At 47.4% G+C, this 26610-nt stretch overlaps 3 protein-coding genes across 9 annotated transcripts in view; 2 read left to right on the top strand and 1 right to left on the bottom strand.

Moving 5' to 3' along the window:
* The window catches only part of Snrnp200 (small nuclear ribonucleoprotein U5 subunit 200), a 30585-nt gene extending 26390 nt beyond the window's left edge, over window positions 1-4195 (top strand). The window contains exons 37-45 of the mRNA XM_048459963.3: window positions 180-369; window positions 461-625; window positions 780-901; window positions 1164-1307; window positions 1404-1580; window positions 2111-2271; window positions 2354-2435; window positions 3592-3684; window positions 3787-4195. Of these exons, the coding sequence (XP_048315920.1) occupies window positions 180-369; window positions 461-625; window positions 780-901; window positions 1164-1307; window positions 1404-1580; window positions 2111-2271; window positions 2354-2435; window positions 3592-3684; window positions 3787-3930 (1278 nt within the window). The 3' untranslated portion in view covers window positions 3931-4195. The remainder of the gene's footprint in view (window positions 1-179; window positions 370-460; window positions 626-779; window positions 902-1163; window positions 1308-1403; window positions 1581-2110; window positions 2272-2353; window positions 2436-3591; window positions 3685-3786) is intronic.
* A 650-nt stretch (window positions 4196-4845) lies between these two features.
* Ciao1 (cytosolic iron-sulfur assembly component 1) lies at window positions 4846-11855 on the bottom strand. Of its 2 annotated transcripts, none has more exons than XM_048459964.3 (7): window positions 11537-11855; window positions 11081-11229; window positions 10702-10795; window positions 10504-10616; window positions 10130-10331; window positions 9102-9189; window positions 4846-7189 (listed from the first exon to the last, which is right to left on the bottom strand). In XM_048459964.3, the coding sequence occupies exons 1-7, from the start codon at window positions 11673-11675 to the stop codon at window positions 6949-6951; spliced, it is 1026 nt and encodes a 341-aa protein (XP_048315921.3). In that variant the 5' UTR covers window positions 11676-11855; the 3' UTR covers window positions 4846-6948. The 2 variants fall into 2 exon arrangements, with proteins under 2 accessions (XP_048315921.3, XP_048315922.3); XM_048459965.3 differs by having other exon boundaries at window positions 10504-10592; window positions 10684-10795; window positions 11537-11849.
* A 145-nt stretch (window positions 11856-12000) lies between these two features.
* On the top strand, window positions 12001-25332 carry Tmem127 (transmembrane protein 127). 6 transcript variants are annotated; one of them, XM_085696428.2, is made up of 5 exons: window positions 12001-12141; window positions 12542-12855; window positions 20303-20383; window positions 20471-20635; window positions 21631-25332. In XM_085696428.2, exons 2-5 carry the CDS (start codon window positions 12612-12614, stop codon window positions 21936-21938), a joined length of 798 nt encoding a protein of 265 aa, XP_085552554.1. In that variant the 5' UTR covers window positions 12001-12141; window positions 12542-12611; the 3' UTR covers window positions 21939-25332. The 6 variants fall into 6 exon arrangements, with proteins under 6 accessions (XP_085552554.1, XP_048315924.1, XP_048315927.1 ...); XM_085696429.2 differs by having other exon boundaries at window positions 12007-12141; window positions 12505-12855; XM_048459967.3 differs by lacking the exon at window positions 20303-20383.
* The last annotated feature ends 1278 nt before the right edge of the window (window positions 25333-26610 follow it).

The following is a 26610-nucleotide window of genomic DNA, read 5'->3' as shown; positions in this document are numbered from 1 at the left end:
TGTGGCGTGGCATGTCCCATTCCTGCTTTGTGTTCTATGATACTGTTTTCTATGTGTTTCTTCTATTTGGCTATTATATATATCATACAGAGACTATACCCTGTTGGATTACCCTTGATCCCTTATTACCATGTTGTCACTGATTCTTTTTTTAAAACCTACCCCTCCCCAATCCACAGGATTTTTTCAAAAAGTTTTTGTATGAGCCATTGCCGGTAGAGTCTCACCTGGACCACTGTATGCATGACCACTTCAATGCTGAGATTGTCACCAAGACCATTGAGAACAAGCAGGATGCTGTGGACTACCTCACCTGGACCTTTCTGTATCGCCGGATGACACAGAACCCAAATTACTATAACCTTCAGGGTTAGTGAGCTGAAGAGCATACACTGCCCTTGGAGGTTTTCCCAGCCCTTGCTAGGCAATATCCCAAGACTTCCCTCTTGCATCTCCGCAGGCATATCCCATCGTCATTTGTCTGACCACTTGTCAGAGCTGGTGGAGCAGACCCTTAGTGACCTGGAGCAGTCCAAGTGCATCAGCATTGAGGATGAGATGGATGTGGCCCCTCTGAACCTGGGCATGATTGCTGCCTACTATTACATAAACTACACCACCATCGGTGAGGACCAGTGGAGACTGTTGGGATGAGATGTGGTAGCCAGACAGAAAGGTGCTACTGCAAGAAAGCAGTGCAGCCCACACCGTTGTTTCTGGTTACTCTGTTCCTTTTCCCCTACTATTGGCTCTTTTCTTATTCTCTCATTTTCTTTCAGAGCTCTTCAGCATGTCTCTCAATGCTAAAACCAAGGTCCGAGGACTTATTGAGATTATTTCCAATGCGGCAGAGTATGAGAACATTCCAATCAGGCATCATGAAGACAACTTGCTGCGCCAGGTGAGGGCACTGGCTTTAGAAGAATATACAGGAGTAAAAATTTGGCCCATGTGCCAAAGCACATGACTTCTTGTCACAAATCCCCTCGTACATTTCTCTTACCTCTCTCAACGTCATACATCCTTCCACACTTAACCTGCAATTCTCCATCCTTCCCTCTAGAGTCTGGCTGGGCCACATGGTGTATTTGGCCTGGACAGGTCTCAGGTAGGGTCCTCTGTTTATCACTAGATTTTTAAAATTTTTTTCTTTCACATTCTAGTTGGCTCAGAAGGTCCCCCACAAGCTGAATAATCCCAAGTTCAATGATCCACATGTGAAGACCAACCTGCTGCTACAAGCTCACCTGTCCCGCATGCAGCTAAGTGCCGAACTACAGTCAGACACAGAGGAGATCCTTAGTAAGGTAGTATGGGCGAGACTTGGAGGTTCACTGCCCACTGGGGGGCTTCAGAAGACTGAGTTCCCAGCCGACCTGCTCTTATGCTCCCTTTCCATACAGGCAATCCGACTCATTCAGGCCTGTGTGGATGTACTCTCTAGTAATGGGTGGCTCAGCCCTGCTCTGGCAGCCATGGAACTGGCTCAGATGGTCACCCAAGCCATGTGGTCTAAGGACTCTTATCTGAAGCAGCTGCCACACTTCACCTCAGAGCACATCAAACGTTGCACAGATAAGGTGAGCTAAGACCTGGAGTGCTGAATGATGCGCCTGAGAAGAAAAAGTCCTAATCTGCAGGTAGATTGTGGGAGGCTATATAGCCTACTAGCAGGGGGCCCTGGTTCCTTGGAAGGAGTTCCATCTGAATCGAGATAATGAGAGGGGGCAGAAGTGGTCTGCATCCTTTCTAAAGCTGTGTTTAGATGGCTTGGCAGTGTGGGAAGTAAGATGAGCAGTTCTTTAGTGCTGCAGCCAGCACAGCCTGGATAGCCAAGACTGGTGGTGGTGGTGGTGGTGGTGGGGGTGCCGGGATTGAGACACGGAGGCTTCTTTTCAGGTGGAAGAACGGCAAGCTTTATTTTGCTCAGCAACCTTTTATACCTCTACTCTTTCTGTGGAGACCCACTGGCCAGAAAGAACAGACCACAAGGAAGTTCCACTGTCAGTCAGGGGGAGTGAGGGCAGCTGGATCACAACACTTTAGAGCCAGTGTTACTTGCTTATGGCATGTGTTCTCGGCTCCCCTGACCTCTGCATACCCACTGTAGGGAGTGGAGAGTGTTTTTGACATCATGGAGATGGAGGATGAAGAACGAAATGCATTGCTTCAGTTGACTGACAGCCAGATTGCGGATGTGGCCCGTTTCTGTAACCGCTACCCGAATATTGAACTGTCCTATGAAGTGGTGGATAAGGACAGCATCCGCAGGTGAGACAGGAAGCGCCAGGAGTCCTGCCCTGGGGTCTCTGCACACAGCCACAGTACTCATACATTGTTCTACTTTCCACAGTGGCGGGCCAGTTGTGGTGTTAGTGCAGCTGGAGCGAGAGGAGGAAGTCACAGGCCCTGTTATTGCACCTCTCTTCCCACAGGTATGTCCTAGCAGCTGGCTTTGCCAGGAGGCCATTTGAGGCCTTGTTCACTGGCTGTGTCTTAGGTATAGGATATAGTTCCCACCCAGGGAGGGTAGTCTTGGGGTAATGAACTCACAAGACTGAGTATTAATCTCAGAACTAGGAAGTATTTTTCTTTTTTGTTTTTAAACAACTTAGATGACTGATCATTGTTTAAAAACATCAGGCAGTGTTATTATTTCTCTGGCTTGTAAGATGCATTTCTCTCTACAGATGCTTCAGGATGCTTGGACTTTTCTATTATCTTTCCTCGGTTATATTTCACTTAGGTTCTAGTTGCATATTTGTTTGTTTTTGTTTTTTTGAGACAGGGTTTCTTTGTGTAATAGTCCTGGCTCTCCTGGAACTCTCTTTGTAGACCAGGTTGGCCTCAAACTCACTGAGATCTATCCACCTGCCTCTGCCTCCCAAGTGCCAGGATTAAAGGCATGTGCTACTGCCCGGTTGCATATTTGTTTTTGAATCAGTAGAAAGGAAATCTCATCTTCTTTATATGAGATAATTGAAGATTGGGCACAGATGCTAGATGTCTACAGACAAGTTATTCAAGTTTCTAAGGAAATTGACCACTGAAGCACATGGGCTCTTCTGTGGCCCACAGAGAGGGCTTCTCCAGAGACAGGATGTCAGAAGAGGCTCCACGGGGTTGCTTTTTATTCTTTTGTTGAGGTTCATCTCCACATTAAGATTTTTCAGTTAGCTTGCCTGGCATCTAAGTTTCTTAAGAACCTGAAGCTTGGAAGGGGGTGGGGGGGATGGGAGGAGATGGAAATTTTTAATTTAAAAAAAAAAAAACTTGAAGCTTCTATGCTCCAAGACTAAATATCTAAAAATGCATTTTAGATTCAGTGACAAGCATTAAGTAAAAAAGGTGCCTTGTGTTATAGAAATGAGGTAGAACTGAACAATTAGTCTGTCTACTTACTTGAAGACTAAGTCCTTAGGGGATATCTTTAGATTGCTTAAAAACTCTTAAGTCTATCAAGTTGTGTTTCAGGAAGCAATTGTGGAGAGCTTTAATTTGAGTTCTGTCACTCTATTTCATAATCAGTCTCATAGTTGCTTGTAAACATCAAGTTTTCTATGCTCAAGTTCTTGGTTTTGGTCCCTGTAGAAACGTGAAGAGGGCTGGTGGGTTGTGATTGGAGATGCCAAGTCCAACAGCCTCATCTCCATCAAGAGGCTGACCCTACAGCAGAAAGCCAAGGTCAGTGTGTGCACTTAATCCTGCATCTATTCCTTGGGGTTTGACAGACGGATTGCCTTCTCCCTGGTCCCCACTAACTCAATTTCTTCCTGTTCTCTTTAGGTGAAGCTAGACTTTGTGGCCCCAGCCACAGGTGGCCACAACTACACCCTGTACTTCATGAGTGATGCTTACATGGGATGTGACCAGGAGTATAAATTCAGTGTGGATGTGAAAGAAGCTGAGACAGACAGTGATTCAGATTGAGTGTTCTCACGTATAAGGACATTGAACCTGGAAGCAGGAATGTGGACAGTTCAGGAGGAACTGGTTTTGGAGACGAGGTCTGACCATTGAGGCTGCTGCTGTTCCAGTCCACATCCAGTTACTTTCCCACTTTGGATCAAGCAGTTCAAGCTCTGGTCCAGTGTTTTCAAATGTCATGTCATGCATAAACTGTACAATAGTTGGTGGCATTCTTTTTATAGTTCCTTGAGTCAGACATTGTAATAAATAATTTGGAGAAACTGTATGACCTTAACAGTGATACTAAATTTTCTTCAACCAAAGGTCCTGGTCAGAAAAACCCTCATTTTTAGCACTGAATCTTCCTATTGAGTATGTGGAAGACAAACTGGCCCTCTACTGAGGGACAAAACAATGGCAGACAGCTATTCTACGGTCATGTGAATGACCTCAGCCTCCTTTTTGCTGAACAGGGGCAAACTTAGTAGCATGGGAATAGGAACTGATTCCATTTTGGGCAACAGGTAGGGCCTCTCATGATCTATGTTCTGAAATTCTTCCCTCACAGGAGGCAGCCCTAGGGGTGGTTAAGATGCACCAGTAGGGCCAGGCAGTGGTGATGAACAGCTTTAATCCCAGCCCTTGGTTGTGGGGGAAAGACTGGCAGACCTCTGGGAGTTTGAGGCTACCCTGGTCTGCAGGACAGCCAAGGCTACACACAGAAACTGTCTCAAAAATCAAAACAAAACAAAACAAAAGATGCACCAGCTAAGTGTGACTCTTTCCACAATCTCAGACCTACAGCTTCAAATGTTGGCTTTCTGTTCTTCAGGAAGTGAACAGTGCTGAAAGAAAGGGGATTGATCCATTTTCCCTCCGCCCAGCAATTTTCAAATGGTGGTCTCAAGACCTTTCCCCTTCAGAGAACTCGGAGCAGAGCCTCGAAAGCTTTTATTATCTAGGTTATATTCATTGACGCTTGTTATATGGAAAATCAAGGCAGTCCATTTCAAAATAACTTCATTAGCATATTTTAGGAAAAATAAATTCTGGAAGAAGAGTAGCGTGATACAGTGCTGCAGTCACTTTACATCTGGCTTAACAGAAGCCAGTTAGGGTCTTTAGCCGCTTCTGTGCTGTCTATCGTGCGGTCGAGTTGAAACAGCTTCAGAGGAAAGAGAAGGGTTTTCACATAACTGGAAGTTTCCTAAAGGCAATCTAGGGTCTACAGCTGCATCCATGCATCTTGTACTGCCTCATCTTAGAGTCACTCTCTGAATGTAACATTCTCCAAATGACCAACCACATCAGTACATGGTTCATTTGGAGACTGACCCATGAAATTGCACAACTCTCCATATACCTACAAAGTTCACTACTCAATTGCTAACTTCATCACCACTAAAGTTTGTTACAAGTTTTCAGATAAACATTTATCATTAGTGAAAGGTTCAATGTGTTCATTTTTGAGAGTCACAGCTAAAATAGCAAAGCCTAAATGCTGTAATTTTCTAGTTCTGGTAAAAAAAAAAAATGGCATGCCATAAATAGCTATCTTGGCTTGCAACAAATGTCCAGCTGCTCTTCCTTAAGTCCACCTTAATCATTACAGAGGGACTGGATGGAATTTTCTTGTTTGTCAGTATGACAAGTGTTCTCAAGGGTCAATGTTTAATAATAATTAGTCATCTTTCTTGTCTAAGAAGCTGGCTCCATTCCTACTGTGGGAACACGACAGTGAAGACTGATGCCTATTTAACTGGTGCCACTGCTTGACCGTGTGATAGTGTTGACTCTACAAGGGTCCTAAGACTCCCAGGGATCTGCAGATGACTGTAGCCACTACTGCTTTGGATCCTGCTTCTGATGTCTCTCAAAAGTTATCTAAGGTCAAATTGTACAGTATCAAAAATTAAATGAAGGCTCCAGCTTTGGAGACAATCCTCACCACTCTTTATTATACTTATTAGGCTTGATGGTGGTGGTGCACACTTTTAATCCCAGCACTCAGGAGGCAGAAGCAGGCAGATCTTCGTGAGGCCAGCCTGTTCTGCAGAGTAACTTCCAGGACTGCTAGGACTACACACAGAAACCCTGTCTCAAACAACAACAAAACACTAAAACAAAACCAAAAAGGCCTTAAAAGGCTTTAGCCTGAAAAACACCACAGATTGGCAGCACACACACAATCATCTTTTACTTTTTTCATTTTTTTTTTGAGACAGCTCTCTTCCTGGTTGTCATTTTGTAGATCAGCTTGGTCAGCCTCCTGAGTAGTGGATTATAGGTATGTGCCACCATACCCAGCCTGCTGTTTTTAAAGAGGGCCACAAGCTATTGTCATAATGTTTTCTGCCCTCACTGAAAACTAGTTCTCTCTTTTGGGGGCTTCAGTTGCCACCACAGCATAATGTCTCAAGAGGCATATGACAGTTTCTAAGGAAGAACAGTGGCATTCTTTTACTCTGAACAAACTTTGAACATCTTTTTGCTTGTTGAGAAAGGGTCTCGTATATCCCAGGCTAGCTTTAAACTTGCTATGTAGCCAAAGATAACCTTGAGCTTCTGATCATTCTGTCTTTGCTTACTGAGTACTAGGAAGACGCCACAACTGGCTAGAATGTCTTAAATGCAAGGACTTTTAGAAATTGCGAAAGTGGGACCTATTTCAAACAGTGGAATTATAAATGATAAATGACTTTAGTTACAAAACAGGAAGTGTGGCACAGATGGATTATTTCTATAAAGCTCACAATTTCAGAAAGTTCTCAGACACATTCTTCCCTGTACATACATCGTGATTATAAATACTATATTTATCCCAAAATGTAACCCCATGCCCTAAATCAAGCAAAATTTGTAATACAACATACTTCTGTTCCATGGCTCTGTCCCATGGCTCCCTCACACCAATTAAGGGAAACAGTGAATGGTCCTGTGGCTTCTACACATCCAAACAAGGCATAAAGCTAAATGTAGATCAAGGATCCTTCAGGTCCTCTCGGTGACTAGGAAAGTCTTGGCAAGTCACACTATAGTTCAGAGGCCTGCAGGATGGTGATACTCCCAGAAGGCCACCTCCCCATCATCACTACAAGAGGCCAGGAGCCCTGGCTCCTTGGGATTCCAAGCCACACAGTTGACATCCTGGGAGTGAGCCTGGCGCATATGAGCTGTCAGAGAGAAGGTAGGCTGCTGTGGATCTGAGCCGGGATCCTCCTCAAACACTCGGATGGCATCGTCCCCACAAGCTGTAGCCAGGGCCCCTGTCAGCTGACACCTAGGAGGAACATACACTTCAGTGGGAAAGGAGATGACTTCTGCCTCTCCAACCTGGCAAATCAGGAGACGGAGACGTGTTCCACAGTCCCAGGCCTAGTTTCTTCCCAAACCTCAGGTCTCAGCTAAGCGTCTCACAGAAAAAAGCTTTCCTAAGCCATCACACCAACAAAGGCCCTCCCAGTTCTCAGGTGTTGCCCATGTCACTGCATCCTTAACCTCCTCTTAACACTGATATTAACAAGTTTCACCATAATTTAGTCCTTTTTAAAGTCAAGAACTTACTTTAAAATAAGCATTGAAGATTCCTCCATTGCCCATCACTGTATAAAACTTGAATCTGGAATGTTCAATTGCCTATTCATTTTAGTAAGTTTAAAAAAAAAAACCAAAACAGCAAAAGTTCCAATTGTCTAGCAATGAATGTTTGAGATCTCCCTCTCCCTCCCCCCAGATATGTTTCTCTGTAACTCTGGCTGTCCAGGAGCTCGCTCTGTGAACCAGGCTAGCCTTGACCTGAACTCAAGAGAGTCACTAGCCTCTACCTACCAACTGCTGGGATTACAGCACCAGCACCACCTGGCTAACATTTTTTAACGGCTGTAAGATTTATTTTTTATATGTATAGATGTTTTGCCTATATGTGTGTCATGCTGCCATGTTTGTATTAGTGCCCACTGAAGCCAAAAAGGGTGTCAGATCCCTTGGAACTAGAGTTACAGACCGTTGTGAGCTGCCATGTAGATGTTGGGAATTGAACCCAGGTCCTCTAGCAGAGTAACCAGTTCTCTAGCAGAGTATCCAGCCCCAAATAGGTCTAAATTTTTTGTTGTTTTGATTGTTGTTGTTGTTTTTTTTTTTTTTTTTTTCAAGACAGGGTTTCTTTGTGTAGCTTGGCTGTCCTGGAATTCTGTAGACCAAGCTGGCCTCGAACTCACAAATAAGTTTAATTTTAAGCCGTTAAGTATCGACCTCCCCAAAAAACAACTCCTAGCTGGGCAGTGATGATATACACCTTTAATCCCAGCACTCGGGAGGCAGAGGCAGAAAGATCCTTGTGAGTTATAGGCCAGCCTGATCTACAGGGTGAGTTCCAGGACAGCCAGGGTTACACAGAGAAACCCTGTTTTGAAAAACTAAAAACAACAACAACAACAACAAAAAAAACCCATCTCCTTAGCTAAAAGTAAATTTTAGCTTCTGCACAAAAAATGTCATAAATTTAATGCCTTGGGGGAGAGGGGCTAATTCTCCCTGAAGTCAAAATACTCAAGTCCAAATTCATGGGACAGATATTCCCCAGACATTTAATATAAATAAAGCTTAGATATGTAACCGATTTTTTTCATTGGTTTGGAATTATTTCTAAGATCCAAGACTCTGGACTAAGGTCCAGAGCCTCCAAACTCCACCCTTCTAAGAATGGAGCAGCTTTTCTAGTCTCTGTAAGAGTCAGTTACTGAGCTGGGCATGCTTTTAATCCCAGCTCTTAGGAAGCAGAGGCAGGAGGATCTCTGTAAATTTAAGACCAGCCTGATCTACAAAAGCTAGTTCCAGGACAGGCTCCAAAAGCTACAGAGAAACCCTGTCTTGAAAAACCAAAAACCAAAAACCAAAACAAAACAACAACAACAAAAAAAGTCAGTTACTAAACCACACAGTTCAGTTACAACTGTACATACTCCATCATCTCAGGACTGCCCAGTGCTACGTAAATCCTAAGGGCTGGTGCTGCCCTCAAAGCCTGGGATCTTATCCCAGAAACAGTCTTAGGTATAGTCATCTTCCTGCTCCTAGAAGCCTAGGCCAGCCAGTTATAAACCAGAATGGTAGGCCTAACCTGAACAATGCAGAGCAGCACAGGTCATTCCGTTTCTAAAATCCCTGCTTTAGGAATGGGATTGAGGTCTTACCAAGCAACGTCATAAATGGTCCTGGTGTGGAAGCCTGACAAAGTGCAGATACATTTCCAGCTGGGGTCGGAGCCACTGCATGCTACCCCTGTGGGACAGAATTTTCTTAAGCCCAAGGCATTCTGTGTCCTGAGCACCTCTACCATTGCAAAGGAGAACCAAATGTGCCCTTCCTCATCCCATTGCCAATCAATTAGTCCTTGTTTCAACCCTTCTTATCTGCCTTACACACTGTTGCCACCCAAGAATTCTGAGAAGGAAGCACCCCTGTTCCACTGCAGGCTGTATCTAACAAGTTAATCTGCCTTTTGAGGCCACCTACTAGCCAACCCAACCAACTTCACTCTTCTTTCTAACCCTCTGCCTTGCCTCAAGGAATCTCATTCTTCACAGTCAACTCGTGCTGCTGGGTTTTCTTTTCTTTCTGGGTTTTTTTTTTTTTTGAGTCAGGGTCTCATGTCAGGAGCTATGTAGCTCTGGCTGGGCTGTTTTGGAACTCACTATGTAGACAAGGTTGGCCTTGAACTCAGAGGTTCCCAGCTTCTGCCTCCAGAGCATTGGGATTAAAGGTGTGCGTCACCACTGCTTGGCAGTTTTTTTTTTTTTTTTTTTTTAAATTTTATTTTATTTTATTTTGTGGGAGGAGGGGGTTGCTGGTAGGCTTTCAACTGGGAGTCCTTTTTCAAGACAGGGTTTCTTTGTATATCTGTGGTGGTCCTGGAATTCACTCTGTAGACCAGGCTGGTTTCGAACTCAGAGATCTCCCTGCTTCTGCCTCCCGAGGGTTGGGATTAAAGGTATGTGCTATCACTGCCCTGCTCAACTGGGAATCCTGCGTTACATTCTCCTGCTACAAATTCTACATGCCCTCTTCAAATCTTGTTGGAAGGCTTTGTTCCACAAAGCTATCTCTAGTTCTTTTGGTGCTTCTCTGGAGACGTCCTACAACACATTGAATCCAATTTGTGATTCCTGGCAGACTATAAAATTCTAAGGAAAGGAGTCTCCTTTGACTCCTGGACCCTCACCTTGTTCATTGCCTGGTAGATACTGGCGCCAAATGCGCACAGTACGGTCATCACTGCAGGATGCCAGCCTCTGGCCACTGGGGTCGAAGGCCAAGCTCCATACAGTGGACTCATGACCTTCAAGGGTGGCACAGCAGACCCAGTCATCTCCTTCTTCCTGGTACAACTTCACTGTGTCATCATAGCTGGCGGAAGCTAAAAGCTGAAAGTGAGAAAGGAGACCCAGCATTTGTTTGTATGGCTCCAATCTGAAACCCTGCCAGGACAGGACAGTTCCAGAGATCCCTGTAAGAGTGAGGGTGATGTTGACGAGTGCCGGCAGGCTGGACACCAGCCTCCACATCATATCCTTTCCGGCCTCGCCTGACTCTTACCTCCTGGGTTGGGTGCCAAACCACGTGTTTGACGTCCTGTGTGTGAGAGTTGAGGACACTGACACACTCATATTCATCCTCTTCGTCAACTGTGGGAGAAAAAAGAGCTGACCCTGTCTGGAACAAAGCTGAAAGTCAGGGATCTGGTTTTCCACTGTACCCAGAGGCCCCGGGACTGACCTTCCCAGACCCACACACTCTTATCTCTGCTGCAGGTAGCCAAGAGGTTGCCAGACGGAGCCCAAGCCACTGACTTGACCTCATTTTCGTGGCCCTCGAGAGTGGTTACACACTGCAAAGGGAAAAAGATTGTGAATTAATCGCAGCTAAAGGTCTTAGGCCCCAGTAAAACATCCAAGATCACAATTTTGTTGTCGAGACAGCCCAGGATGTTCTATAGCCCAGCATGACCTTGGACTTTTGGGAATCCTCTTGCTTCGGTGTCCCAAATGCTGGGATTAGTGTCATGAACTCCCATACCCAGCTACCATTTGGACACTATAAGCATTAAGTAAAGGCTGTACTCAAACGGTCCAGGTTGACCCAGTCTTGGTGTGCAAACATCCAGCCTGGTTACCTCAAAGTCATCCTGGTTCTTCTTCCAAATACAAGTGACAGCATCAAAGCTGGCAGAGGCCAGGTAGTTTCCACAGGGGGACCATGCCACTTTCCGAACAGTGCGCTGGTGGCCTTCAGAAAGGACAGACTTGCAAACCCAGCTGTTACCTACAGGCAGAGAACAGGCTAGGCTCTGGAGCACCATCAACGCCATTCAGTAACCGGTACTGAAGGTGAAGCTCTGCTGAGGGGACAAACTCATGCACCATTACAGCGATGCAAGGGACTACTTCCTTAAAAGTGTCAAACTGCGTTTCAACTACTTTTCTCATTTTTCTTCCTCAGCAAATACCCCAGTTGCCGCAACAATCCCCCAGACTGTCTGTTGACGTTTGCACACTCCTTCCCCCGACAAACCCTTTTCAGAGTAGCATCTCCCGCGGCACCGGGGTCACAAAGCCAAACCAGGCCTTACCCTCGGTGCCCCAGATGCGGATTTTACGGTCGCCGCCGCACGAGGCCAGCAGGGCCCCCGTGGGGTTCCAGGCCAGGAACCAGCAGCGGGAGTCTGGGTGTGCCGGGACGCGGCTCCGCAACACCAGCGAATCCTTCATGGCGGCGGCCTCAGGGTGAGAAGGAGGACGCCGAAAGCAATGTACAGAACGCGGTGGCCACTATGGGACCCCGAGGCCGCCAGGGGCCCAGCTCCTGACAGAGGAGTCGCCCGGGGAACTGAAGGGCCCGCTGCTGAGGTCGCGCGGCCTTCTGGGATTTGTAGTCATTCCCCTTCCCCTTCCACAACAGGCAGCCTCGCGGGACTGTCCCGAACTACCAGTCCCCGGATGCCCCGCGCAAGAACAGGCGGCGCGCGCACACAGTGACGCACCAAGAGGGCAGAGCCGTGAGCCGGAGGAGAAGGAGGAGGAGGGGGTGGGGTGGGGTTGGAGGAAGCCGGAAGTGCATCAGCCTGGGTCCGTCTGGGCGTTGCGGGTTTGGGGCCTGGGATCGCTTGGCCCGGGCAGCTGAGAAGCCCGTGACCGGGCGGAGCGGCGCCATCCCGGCCCTGAGATCTACTGATCGGTGAGAAGCAGGGATTAGAGTAGGGAGGGTCCCTGTGGCTTAGGTCGCACCTCAAAGTGCGGGTTCCGGATCCCGGCGGCCCCTCAGCAACCCTCTGTCCATTAATGCTGGTCTAAGTCTCCTCCGCCCCCCGCGCTAGTAGTTGACCCCCAGTACTTGCGCCTGTTCATCCTGGCATGTCCACGGCCCACTTAGTCCCCTGTCCTCTCGGAGTCCTGGTCCAGCACTCCTCATCCAGAGCCCTCGGTCCCCGCCCCCCGATTTCCCGCAGTCCTTCGGTTTGTTCTCAGCCCTGGGTCCTACCCCGCAGTCTCTGGTGCGGGCCCTGACAACCTCCCCCCCCCCCCCCCCCGCCCGGGCCAGCTGCCCATTGCATTGCTCTCAACCCGGGTACTGACAGGCTCTGCGCGCCCCGCTGAGGTCGGCGGCCATCAGCAGCGACTGCAGAGCTACAGCGGGCAGCCCCGGGCATGTATGCCCCTGGAGGCGCAGGGCTGCCGGGAGGGCGCCGGCGGAGGAGCCCGGGAAGCAGCGCTCTGCCCAAGCAGCCAGAGCGGAGCCTGGCTTCTGCCCTGCCTGGCGCCCTGTCCATCACGGCGCTGTGCACTGCCCTGGCGGAGCCCGCTTGGTTGCACATCCACGGAGGCACCTGTTCCCGCCAGGAGCTGGGGGTCTCGGACGTGCTGGGCTACGTGCACCCGGATCTGCTGAAAGGTGAGGGCACTGAGCTTCTGCTCTCCCGGTTGAGGAAAGGTGCAGGATGGACATGGGACTGGCTGAAGCACAGATAACCAGAGGCAGTCATTTGTTAAAAGCAATAGCCTGGTTCTTGGTGTTCACGCCCACCAGGTGGCTCTGTTTGGGGGTCTAGCCCCTCATCAATTCCGATGTTATTCAGCCAAGCACCTAGGTAGTCCTCACCCTCATGCTAGTCCAGAATGCTGCTGTTTTAGGTTTTTGCCAGAGGAAGGGCCCTTATAAGTAGAAGAAATAGGGTCTTAGGTATCACAATTAGCCACCCCCTTCTAACAGACCCTTGAGATGCAGAAAAGTTGTTTTGGGGTAGCTTGATTGATGGAGAAAAGAGAACTGTGAATATGATGAATTGTAAGAGATATTTTAGTATTCTATGATAATTGGAGTTACCGAAGAGGGTGCTTGTGGCCTCGCAGGTCATCAGACGTCAGTTCCATTGCCACGCTCAACAGCTGAAATTTGGTTTTCCATGCCCTTACAGGTATGCCTGCCTACCTGAGATGGTTGCTTTATTCATCTTTAGTTCTGGTTCATTCCTGTTAGATGTGTGCAAGGTGTCTCATGAAGGGCTCACGCCCTGGAATCTGATGAAAGGTCAGCATCCCCCTCTATATTGGAATAAAAACACTGCTGTAGGTCTAAGCTGGAAAGCCTTATGCTGTCACCTAGTGTTGTCTTTCTTGGTGAGTTCCTTTAACAGTTCCCTTCTGTCTGCACATTCAAGGCTTTAGAATGATTTTTTTTTTTTAAATACAGAACATGGTGGAGGCTTCTGATTTGAGACTTCTTTTTTCACCCTCTTGCTAAGTTTGTCTCTTTAAGACCAAGGTTATGCAGTGGATGGAGGCCTTTTTCCGAGCACATACCTGATGATACAAGGCTGTGGAGTTTGAATCTGGGTGCTTTTCCAGATTTCTTGCACTCACCTGCATTCAGGCCTTTTTGCATTTGACACCATGATGTTTCTGTTTCAGGAGCTGAGTGTCACACACAAACTGGGAAAGAGTTTATGATGATTGTCCTTTGTAGGTAGTCCCTGGGGTGGGAGGGTCATAACATTCAAATGGTGTGGAGAGAGGCAGTCTGATCTTACATCCTTGTTTCCGAGATCCAGGAAGAAACGTGAAGCAAGCTCCCGAGGCCAGCCCTGCTGGTCACTGATATTGCTTCCTGTCTGTTGATGCTAGAATAAAATGGTGCTGGCTCCTTAATTATGTTTATCCCTTGTTTTACTTCGACTGTTGTAAAGAAGGATCTCAGGATACCCTGCCTTGGTGTGCTTTCCTGTCGAAGGCATGTTAAAGTAAAAATCAGTTCTCGGTTCAAGTTTTTGTTTGTTCGCAGATGCATTTGCCCTTTCTAAGAAATTATTCAGACCAAGTTTTGTCCTTTTCAAATATGTTGTCTTAACCTTTACATTGCATTTGCTGTGTGTTTAGATCTCTTAGCCCATGCATGGTTTGCCTGCTCTGCTCACCTCCTTGGCCATCGTAAGCCTAGATCACTTAGCTCCTGTCTATAAATAGAAGCATTGGCATTGGGGCCTTGTGAGCCATTGCAGAAGGCAAGGAATCTGGTCTCTTGCAGCTTCTCTTCTGCTGCTATCTACCTGTGTGTTTTGTGTGCCTCATGGACCTTCAGGCATATGGTGTCCTTTGTGATTGTGCTGATTTCTAGTCTACCAGATATCTACCCTGGAGTCCTGGAATAGTCCAATCCCAGGAGGGAGTACAACTGTGCTGGGCAAATGTGGTGCTTATAGATGCTTGCAGAGGGAGACACCCCTGCTGGGTGTCTGCAGGTAACAGAGAGTGAGGTGGGCCGGAGGGCTCCAAAGCAAGCCTGTGTACCAAGCATGGAGCTAAGCACACTTCACATTTGCCTTAATTTGACCCTTATTTACAAAGGCCGAAGCTCAGAGAGTAGGTAATCTACTAAGAGACACAGCCGATCCAAGTTGAGACTCTGAAGTCCATGCTCTTCTTGCCACCACCCCTTTAGTTCACTCTGAGTTCCTTTTTCTTTCTGTTAGAGCTATGTGAAACTTACCATTTGCTATTCTGATTGAGTGGGGTTTGTTGTTGTTGTCGTCATATTTTGCCAGTAAAAGAAAGCTTTTATTAGGCGTGAGGAAATGCACACACACAACAAGGCACACACCAAAAAAAGACCTTTTGCAAAGTAGAAGGATGATTTGGGAAGCCGAAGCCTCTCTTGTATTTTTATCACAAGCCCAGCCAGAGCTTTTTGGTGCCCGAACTATCTCTCAGGTTTCAACTCGGCTTGGTGAACCTGAGGCAAAGCCACTCACTCTTGCTGTGTGACCAGATGCGTGAAGGTTTTAGCAAATGCCAGCTCAACAGATTCTGTTCTGAATCCTCTCACGTAGCTTCTCTGGGCTTAGGTCCAGAGAAGGCTTAGAAATGCCTAGACTTTTAGTGCCTGAACGGCCTCTGCCTCTCTAGTGTGGCCAGCAAAAGGCAGCCCCACCACCAGCTTCAGGAAGCAGTTTTGAAGAATGAGTAAGTTGGGATTTGATGTCAGGTGACTCAAGATTGACAACAGCTACTGAAGGACAAAAGATGGAGGACTTGTGCACCTGTTAGGTGGTGACAGATTCTGATGTCATCACCAGGCCCTTGGGGGGCTGTTCTTGGGTGGCTTGCCTGGCACATTGACATCTGTAAGTTGACCCACTGGACACTAGTGTGCTGTGTCAGGTTTGGCTGACAGCGAAGAGTTCCAGTGAAGGGGTGCCGAGATGAGGAGAAGGTGCTCAGAGAGCTGGGGCAGTGAGGGGTCTGCCAGCCCACAGGGCCCCTGGTGAGGAAGGAGGAAAGGAAGAACAGCAGGAAGCTGGTCTGAAACCACTTTAGCTTTTCTGCCTTCAGTCCACATAGGTCAAGAGGGGGTCAACCACAGACACAGACAGGTAGACGGGAAGAGCCAGAGCATTCAAAACAAATCCAGTCCTGTGACTCACCAATGACCTTGGTCAAAGTCAGTTCCTTAGGATCTGATTACACAGCAGCTGCCTGCTTCCCTGATGACTGGAAGGGACGGTCAGCAGTGTTTACCAAAATAAACAGGCCAGAAGACAACTGGACGGGAGGATAGGATATGCTGTCTATCTGGAATGGAGTGTAGAAAACCACTGGCTCAAATTTAAGTCAAGACCCTATCCCACATGGCATTTCTCTCCCACAGTAAGTCACTCATACCTACCTAGTCTTTGGGGCGTTAGTGTCTCTGGAAGGCCCCTTGGGGAAAGGAGGAGTGTTATTTGCCCTCCCTAAGTATCACACTGGTATTTAGGAAAGGAAGCCAGGAGATGGCTTGATCAGGGATGCTCTTGATCAGGGCTGTCTTTCTGTCTTACCTCATGCTAAGACACTGCTCCCCTATTGCCTCTCTCTGGCAATTAGCACCACCCAAAGGGAAGTTCACATTTGGCTTTCCCCTTAAGCTAGCAGTTCTCAACATGTGGGTTGCGACCCTTTTGTGGGTCCACCGACCCTTTCACAGGGGTCGTCTAAGACCATTGGAAAACCAGATATCTACATTTCATTTCATAACTGTAGCAAAATTACAGATATGAAGCAGCAATGAAAATAATTTTATGGTTGGGGTCATCACATTAAAGGGCGGCAGCAGAAGCATTAGGAAGGTTGAGAACCATGGCCTTAAGCACTGTAGCTTTGGAGTAGAGGAGGACAGTTGGAACAAAACATGCTTGAATTTGGTGTCAGAAGCCCTTCCTCCATGCAGAGCCACTCTGCTCAGTCTGCCTGAACAGGTGGCTGCGTTCCCTCCTAGCACCCGTCTGTGGTGGGGGAGGCAGGGTCTTTGAGACAGGCCATCCGCTGACTTGCTGAAGATTGGCTGTGGCCTGTGGTAGGCCTAGTGTTTGACTAGGTATAGAGTTTTTCTGTCTTAACTCCTGACCAGAATTGTGCTTAGATGCCCTCGGTGCTGTAGAGGTTTAAACACCATATGAAGCCAGTTTTGTCCGACGTCCCTGTGAGCGCTGCTCATCACGCAGTGATCACACCTTTCTGCCTTTCTGCTGTTGTTGCTGCTGATGGGATCTGAGTCCTCAAGCTGCTGTTCTCATGAGCGCAGCAGCTGCTGTCGTGGATAGTGTTCATACTAGTCCATCTGACCCTTCTTCTCAGTACACCTCCTTAGAGTTTGATTGATTCTCTCCATCAAGGAAATAATAAAAGCCGCCAGTGGGTGTTTAGCGGTTTCCAAGCAGCACAGTGCAGTGTCTGGAGGTCACTGTGTGACCTGGAGGAGGTCACTTAATCTTCTGGAGCTTCTGACTCCTCATCTGAGCCGTGTGATGGCTTCCAGGGTGGCAGTCAAACTTGGCAAAGATAATGCTTGACGCATTTGTGTGTGAGCATAAGCTCCTGTACCTTTAGCCGTGTTTGCCTCTAGAGAAAGGCAGGGGAAGGCGGCCTCTTTCTTGAAGCTTTTTATCATGTGCATATCTTGTTTATTAAAATAAAAGTATTTTAAAATGTAAAGCACATAGGTGTAGATATATCAGGTGCATGTTTATTAATATGTTCACCCATCATCAGAAGAAACAAAAACCAGTGTCTTTGAAGCTTCTCGTGTTCCCGTCTTCACACAGAGTGCCTGACTGCACAGAGTAATGCAGGTGAGCCGCTGCAATGTGGCCTGTGGTATCACCCCTTACACCCTGTCTCAGGCAGGCATTCTTGGTAGCATCGGAATACTTGAATCCTGCCCCAGCATTCCCACATGCCATGCAGACTCCAAAAATCATTGATTCAGTTTTCAGTAATGTTCACATCAGAGCCAGGAGTCAGCCCTTGCTCCCTCAAATCTTTCTTCCTAGGCCCCTTTAGAATCTTTATGCTCTTTGGAGTAGACAGTGCTAGAAGCAGTGAGGGCAGATGCTAGCTTCTGGTAGAACTCATGAACAGGCAAACTCCATGTCAGTAGGAAATTACCCAAGTTGGATGCTTCGGTTGTCTGCAATTAAGATCATAACAGATAGCTCTGAAGGCAGCCAGATAGAGGCACCTGAGTCTTGTCTGGGCTCAGCCAGCATCTACCTGGAGAATTTTGAGTCCTAGGCTGAGTCCATATGTCAGACACAAATGCTTAGCATCTCCCACTGCTCAAGATTCCATTATGGCCAGCATCTGCTGGATTGAATTTTTTGTTGTTGGCAGTGGGTCTACCACTTAGCTTCTTGGTTTTCCTCCATCTGTCTACCTTCCTCTGGTATCTAGTACTGGTGTTTTTTGGGAACTGGAGACTTGGACTACTTGTATGGGGATTTTCTGTGCTCCCAGACCCTCTAGGAGCCTGGTACATGGTTGCAGCAGCACCTCAGTGATCAGGATGTGTGCTAGAAAGTGAAGACTGTCACCTTAAGATTCTGAATTTGACATCAAAACTCAAGAAAGGAGCCTGTAGCCTGTGAGTTTGACCAACTCTATCCAGTTTTTCCTAAATCACTCAGTGACCTGTGGCCTAAATGAAAGCACTTGCCAGTGACTGAGGAAGAGGAGGAAGAGAAAGTGAAGACCTGGTTCCTTCTTTAAACTTTTTTTGTTTTCAAGACAGGTTTCTTTTGTGTAGCCCTGGCTGTCCTGGAACTAGTTCTGTAGACAAGGCTAGCCTTGAACTCACAGAGATTCTCCTACCTCTGCCTCCCAAGTGCTGAGATTAAATTCATGAGTCACCACCACCTGACCCCTTTTTAAATTTTTCTTGATTTATTTTATTACTATTATTATTATTATTATTATTATTTTGGTTTTTCAAGACAGGGTTTCTCTGTAGCTTTGAGCCTGTCCTGGAACTAGCTCTTGTAGACCAGGCTGGCCTTGAACTCACAGAAATCCACCTGCCTCAGTGCTGGGATTAAAGGCAAGTGCCACCACCTAGCTTCATTGATTTTTTTTTTTTTTTTTAAAAGCAGGGTCTCACTATGTACTCCTGACTGGCCTGAGACTCACTATGTAGATTAGTCTCTCACTTGCCTTTGGGTCCTTCTTTGATCAGCCTTTATTCCATTCTGTGCTTCAGGAAGCCGTCAAAGTTTCCATAACTTTCAAAGAGATCAACAGTATTGTTAATTGAAAATTAAAGAAGATATTTAAATATTGTAAGGAATACAGATTGCCCTGTTTGGTACATGCTTGTCACCCTGGGGACTCCTTGAGTGTTACCTCTCCTGTTTTAGCGCTTCCTTTTGCTTCGTTTACTCCCCTATTTTGGTGGCATTTACATGTTGTCGTTTCCGAGCTGTCCAGGGCTCTCATGGTGCGACTTCTTAGCTTTCCCCGCTGCCTTGCATTTCAGCTGTCTAGTCCTAATCGAAGTCTTCTCTCCTCCTTTTGAAGGTGGTGATTGAGAGGGTGGTCTCAGGAAGCCCAGGCTGGCCTCAGGTTTGCTAAGTAGCAGAAACTGGGCTTGGACTCTTGAACCTCCTGGTAACACCTCCCAAGTGCTGGGATTACAAGGGTGAAGCACTGTTCAGCTCAGTGGCATATTTTCATCATTGTTAGTCTTCATTAACCGTCCATTTCCAGAACTTTTTCATGACCCCAAACTGAAAACTCAGAATCAACCAACACCTTGCCCTCCCTTTCTCCAGCCCCTGGCAGTCACCATCTCCTCTGTGTTAGTGATTCTGACTTCTTGGTGTCTCATGAACAGAATCACAGTGTTTGGCCTCTGTATTTGACCTAACCTACTTCACTTAGTTCAGTGTCTCTAAGTTCCATGCCTGCTTTAGAATGAAAATGGAAGGAATGAGTGAGTAAGTGGAGAACGGGAATTAATTGACCTCTGGCCTTGGTCTCTCTGGCCTTTCAGCTCAAAAGTCACTAGCTTTTTTCTGTTGTTGCAAAGGATCCTTTAGCAAAATAGCTTAACATGCCAGCTTAATTGTCAGGATCTTAAAAAATGGTTTGAAGCTAGGTCTGGTGTAATTGTAATTCCCAATACTCAGGAGGCTGAGGCAGGAGGATCATGAGCTTGAAGCTAGCCTGGACTACACATTGATACTGTCTTAAAAGCAAAGTGAAAGGGAGAGAGGGAGGAAAAGAAGGAGGGAGAAAAGGGTGGGCATTGGCCATGGCACTCAGTTTGTAGAGTACCTGGCATACAGGATGCCCTGATTTGTGCCATAAAATTATGTGTGCTGGTTCATGCCTGTAATTCTAGCCCTCCAGAGGTGGAGGCAGAAAGAGTCACAAGTTCATGGTCATTCTCCACCCCTGCTCAGCAAGGTTGAGGTCAGCCTGAGATGCATGAGACCCCGTCTCCAAAAGAAATAGAAAAGAAATATACAGTCACCCTAGACTAGTCTTGTTGGAAAAAAGACTTGAGGTATATAGGTGACTTCTCTTTGCAGCATGGAAGTCCCCTGCCTCTACCAAGCAGCTGGTTGCAGAAGCTCATACAGAGCTCCCAGGACTTCTGGCTCCCAGAGACTGTGAGGAATTGAAACCAAGATCCTTCTAGGTACACTGTCTGCCTCAGGGTGTTTCTTGGGCATAAAGCTTCTGTTCTCTCTCCACAGATTTCTGCATGAACCCCCAGACAGTACTGCTCCTGAGGGTCATTGCTGCTTTCTGCTTCCTGGGCATCCTGTGTAGTCTCTCTGCATTCCTTCTGGATGTCTTTGGGCCCAAGCATCCAGCTCTGAAGATTACTCGTCGCTATGCCTTTGCTCACATCCTCACTGGTAAGGCCAAGGTCTACTCATGTGGGAGAGGATCCCCGGGGCATAGTGGTACATGAGATTGCTTCTCTGTGGAGCGCTCTGTGATAAGCTCTAGCCTTTCAGGGCATGGGGTGCCTTAGTGTTGGTTTCTGTCATTTGTGAATAATTTACCTAGGACTAGAGGGAATGTTAGAATTCCACAGGAATCTCAATGCTCTCTAAAAAATGACAGTTGAAGCTCATAGAAATTCAGGGCTTGGTGTAAGCATGGAAGGAGTTGGGCTGTCTTTTTTTTAAAAAAAGATTTATTTATTTATTATGTATACAACATTCCTTCCATGTATGCTTGCATGCCAAAAGAGGGCACCAGATCTCATTATAGATGGCTGTGAGCCACCATGTGGTTGCTGGAAATTGAACTCAGGACCTCTAGAAGAGCAGTCAGTGCTCTCAACCTCTGAGCCATCTCTCCAGCCCGAGTTGGGCTGTCTTGCCTGACTTCTGTGTATGGTCAGTTTCTTCCACTAAGTCTACCTCCCTACCAGGTTTACCTTCTTTGCTTATGTGTATCTACTTTTCTCACCCAGGCCTGGGGTGCCAGTTTGGCTTTTTATAGTGATTGACTTCAGTTCAACTCAGTGTCTAAAACTGCATGATCTTACCTGTCCTTCTCAGCACCCAGAAGCATCCAGGAGCCTTATTATCTAATTGTAAATTCTTTCTTTTCTTTTTCCCTTTTTTTGGATGGTATGGGGTGGTACTGGGGATTGAATCCAGGGCCTTGTACATGTTAGGCATGTTCCTTACTATTGGACAATAACCCTTCAGGTAGACCCTTCTAGTCAGGATGGTCAGATAACTGTCCTCAGTTCCCAGCCAAGACTCTCATAGCCAAAAAATGTTCTTAGAACCTTGGCCCAGGCAAGTCCTCTGAGAACCGGGTGAGAGAGGCTGTGATTGATTCCTTACGCATCCTGACTGCTGATCCCGTTCTGTGCTGTCCCTCTGTCTCCCAGTTCTACAGTGTGCTACTGTCATTGGCTTTTCCTACTGGGCTTCTGAGCTCATCCTGGCCCAGCAGCAACAGCATAAGAAGTACCACGGCTCCCAAGTCTATGTCACCTTTGCTGTTAGCTTCTACCTGGTGGCAGGAGCTGGTGGAGCCTCAATCCTGGCTACTGCAGCCAACCTTCTGCGCCACTATCCAACAGAGGAAGAAGAGCAAGCACTGGAGCTACTATCTGAGATGGAAGAGAATGACCCCTACCCAGCAGAGTATGAAGTCATCAACCAGTTCCAGCCACCTCCAGCCTACACACCCTAATGCCAGCCTGGGCTCTCTTCCTCAGCAGCCCTTCCCCCAGTGCCACAGCTCCTCTTACACCCAGAAGAGCCACTTCCCCCAGCAGGTCTCACCGGTAGGACCCTGACCATCTTCACCAAGTCTTTCCCAGCCTTTAGCGTTGTCCATTTGTCCCTGCTCTGCAGAGCTGGGACTCTAATTTTATACAATGTACTCTTTCCCCTTCCAGAACCCTCTGCTCCTTTCCTATTCACTAGCTCCTTCCACCCAGGGATGGTCAGGCAAGTTTCCTCCCTCCGTGGGCCATGGTTTTGGGACTGGGACTGGGACTTTCCTTGGGTTGCTGCTGGTAGTGGACAGTCTCTGAGAGAGGTGCCAACAGGGCACAAAGGGAAGGGGACTGTACCATGTAGGTTCACTTTGCCAGGCCCAGAATTTGTGCCACTTCTGTGTGTGGGCTGACTCATTCCTTCTAGAGTGCCCTAGGCCCAGCTGTCCACTTTATGGATCCTCTGCACTTTAGCCTCTGGGCCACTCCTCATGTGTGCTCTGGTTTTCCGGAGAGAAGGGATTGCTGTTGGAGAGCAGAACAGCTGCTCTCCTGCCCTGCCCTGGCTTCTTGTGGTTGGAGCCAGGCAAGAGACTGATCCTATTGAGGACCCCAGTGAAGGGGACTGAGTGCCCCAGCCCCTTCGTCTTTTAATGTGAGTGGTTTTAAAAGGAAAAACAAAACAAAACAAAACCAAGCAATAGCAGCCATGCTTTCTAAAACATGGATATGGTTGTTATTGTTGTTCAGAAATGGAGCCCATCCCTTAGACTCTGCAATATTTTGGACCATAGCTCTCTCTAAGCCTATAGTTACTTCTCCCAGTCTCTCCAATAGAATGCAGTCTTTGTGTCCTGACTTCTTCCAGGCAGCTGTGGCTCCCTGGGGCCTTTCTGTGGAACTAGGGCCACATGGCCCCCGCGGGGCTGAGAACTATGGCCTGGCTGGCTGGCCAGCGTGGTGCTCCTCAGAACTGTGGCACTGAGATGTAACCTGGCCTCAGTTCAGGCACAGGGGCCAAGCAGGGCAGGACCCTCCACTCTCCACAGTAGTACTCCACACGGAGGTGCATCAGGTTGGTGTCAGGACCCTGTCAGATGTGCAGGCCCGACTGTAGCCTTCAGAGTCAATGTGTCCCCTAGCCTGTGACTTGGGGCTACAGCTTGCTGCATGCCCCTCTCCCCTTCTGGAATGTATGCTGGTCTTGCGGTGTGCTACTGGGCTGTTACTCTAGCTATTCTATTTGCCTTGGGTCCAATTTTATTGTTTGTTTGTCTATTTTGTTGTTTTGCCTGGAGACCTGGGGCATAAGGTAGGTGGGACTTGAGAGGCCTGCAGCTTGGATCCAGATAGGCAAACTGTTCTTGTTCATTGATGAGCTCCTCTGGAGTGAGAGTCCAGTGCTAGCTGAAAGGAGGATGGATTCCAATCTCCTCTCACCCGTAAGACAACAGACATTTTGAGCAAGAATGGAGACTGAATACAGTCACTGAACTGTGACTACAAGACTGTCACTTCCCCGTTCTTTGGCCAGAAGGAGTGGGGAATATGTGGAGAAATGGCTGTGCAGATGAAGACCAAGTGTGCCCGTAAGAAAGCGTCTGCTTGGAGTTCCCTGCTGCGATGCCAAAGTGTGCCCCAGTAAGACTCTCCCATTCTTCCAGACCTTCTCTGAAGCAGGAAAGCTGCCAGGTGAGGCCTGAGCACAAAATCAAGGAGCTAAAGTAAGACGACCTTTCTGTGAAGTCCTGAGCTCATCATTGGCAGGTTTCTGAAGCGTGTGGCCAACTCTCTCTACTGTGGCATCTGAGGGAGCAGGCCGGAAGACCAGGCACCAAACATGCATGCCAAAGTGAATGAGGACTCGCCCTGTGGACTGTTCCTTGTGATTTGGAATCCACTTTTTACTAGCTTCCCGTTCCTCTGGCCTTTCTTTCTCTTTCCCCTTCCATTTTGACACTATAGTTTATCATATAAATTTCTCTGGTTGTGTTTTTCTTTTCTAGGAAAAAAGAATTAAAAGGTAAAACAAAATCTTGAAACTACAAACGAGAACACAAATGCCAGTGGCTGCCTGTCATTTTTGTCATAATTTTCCAGATGTTTGTTCTCTTCCTCCCAGAGAAGTAGGAAACATTCAGCGATGAAGCTTGTAACGGAGCAAAGTTATTAAGAGCTTGGCATTTTGATCAGAGCCTCCCAGTCCTGATACCTTTCACAGAGGAAGTTCCCAAAGCCCACAGCTAGAAACAGCAGGTGACTCTGCCCGAGATGTCTGCTACGAACCTTGAGCTGCCCTCTCTGCATGTCCTGATGAGCTGCAGAAGAGCTGTTTTCAGAGCTCTCGTGGTGCTTCCTGGGAAAAGCCTGAGAATACAAACAGTTCTGGGAGCAAGACCTGCAGAGCTGTTCTTCCAGGCAGCCGATGGGTGAAACCTTGATGGCTCCCCACACTCTCAGTTCATTCATTCTCAACCCATCTTGGGGCCCCAAGTGTATATTTGATGAAAGTATTCCCAAAGGGCTCTCTTTGGGAAGTAGTCCATTCCTAGCAGGATACATATCTTTCCTGGAAACTGACATTTCCATGAGAGTCCATTAGATTATGCACAAAACACTGAGCCCCATGAAAGAATTAGGGTGTCTGACAGGACCTTGTCTCCAAGATTGTCTTTCCTTATCTCAGGAGACAGATTCTCCCACAAGGAAATAGTGAAATGAATAGTCTCCTGGACACCCTGGGAAAGTCCTATGCTGGAGATGGGAAGCTGGTTCTAACTGGAATAATTATTAACAGCTTTCTGGAAAGAGCAGATAGAGCTGGGTTGGTGTGGGAGAGCATTTGAGGGAGCGGCCATTCCCTCTGAGGGAATGGCACGATGGCCAGGGTGTGGTGCGAAGTGAGATGGTGAAGGCCCATCTGCTGTTCCTCAAAGCAGTAGGAAGCACAGGAGGGCTCTGAAAGCACTGCTGGTGGTGTGGAGGGCTGTGATGTTAATAAAGCACCAGAGAGTGTGGGGATTGGGGGACAGGTGGACATGTGTGAAGGACCTCAGGCCTGGTAGAATCGGGAGAGTGTCCAGGAACTCCAACCCTGCCACAGTGCACTAGAAGATGGGATCAGCCTTGTAACTCAAGAGGGCTTTAGAGGAGAGGCTCTGTGTGTCCAGGATGGCAAGGAGAGGTCTTGGGAATTACAAAGTGGCTGTTATACCTAAAGGAAGGGCAATTCTCTTCAGATAACCTCAATCCTCAGCTGGCTTCTCACTCAGAGGTGCCCATGCCCTGGGCCATGACAGTATGGAATACAAGTTTCTGTGGGGAGACAGAAAAGAACTAATAAACTTTATAGCCTTTGTTTTCAAATGGTCTGCAGTCTTCCTGTGCCTTTCTGTGGGAGTGCCATTATGACAGGGGTCAGGCAGAGATGACTCCATTTCGGAAGGGTCTGCCTGAAGTAAGGCAGGAACTCTTCCCCCCCCCCCTTTAGTTATTTATTTATTTTTATTTTCTGTGCATTGGTGTTTTTGCCTGCATGTATATCTGTGTGAGAGTGTCAGATCCTCTGGAACTGGAGTTATAGACAGTTGTGACCTGTCATTGTGGGATCTGGGAATTGAACCTGGATCCTCTAGAAGAGCAGCCAGTGCTCCTAACCATCTCTCCAGCCTCGAGGCATGAACGCTTAGGGGCAGTGGTTTGACAATTAAGATGTCGGTTCCTCACCTGTGAGCTGTAGGGAAAATGTTTGACTTAAGTACTGGGGGAGATAGCTCTTTCCTCAGGAAAGATTTGAACTGGCCTGTCCATTCTGCCAAGGAGGAAAACCCAGGTCTGATGAGGAGCCTTTTCGAAAGACATTGTGGAGGAGGTAGAGGCCTCTGCCAACCATGTGTCTGAAGTTTTAGAGAATAAAAGAGCTTCCAAAGAGGCAGTTTCCAGTCCACTGTTTACATAGGCCTTTCAGAGTGCACGGCCTGTTTGAAAGACCTTGCCCTGACTGTTGCTAGAAGATGACAACTGGCTTCCTAAGAGAACACTGTGATGAAGTGGACCATGTATGCCATATGGTCACCTTTTTACCACCTTCTTGGAGGTGGCATCTCTAACTTGACTATTTGTGTTGGGGTTTTCATTTGTACAATCCTCAGGGTGGTAGGTGGACTTCTGTGTGAACGAGAAGGATGCCCCTTATTCTTCCTACAGTCTGTCCTCTTACAGCCTAACAGGACAGCAAAGAAATTTGCATGTGCATACATACATACATATACATACATATTTCTCTTTTGTTGATAGGCCCAAGTTCTAAATTCATTAGACCCACGGGTTAGACTTTTTTTTTCTTTTGATGTTTTGAGACAAGGTTTCTCTGTGTAGCCCTGGCTGTTCTGGAACTAGCTCTATAGACCAGGTTGGCCTCAAACTCAGAGATCTGCCTGACTCTAGCTCTTGAGTGCTAAGATTAACAGCATGGACCACCACCCCCAGCTTATTTGGGGGGGGCATACATTTTAGTTTATTTTTTGAGAGTATTTTAGCTAGCCAGCAGGCCTCCAACAGGCTATAAAGAAGGGATGACCTTAAACTCCTGGTCATTCTCCCTCTACTGAGTGTTGGGATTATAGGCTGAACACTCGGTTTTCT

The sequence above is a fragment of the Myodes glareolus genome, chromosome 10, assembly GCF_982192425.1.
Source record: "Myodes glareolus chromosome 10, mMyoGla1.1, whole genome shotgun sequence".
Classification (NCBI taxonomy): domain Eukaryota; kingdom Metazoa; phylum Chordata; class Mammalia; order Rodentia; family Cricetidae; genus Myodes; species Myodes glareolus.
This window is presented reverse-complemented; position numbering and strand designations above follow the sequence as displayed.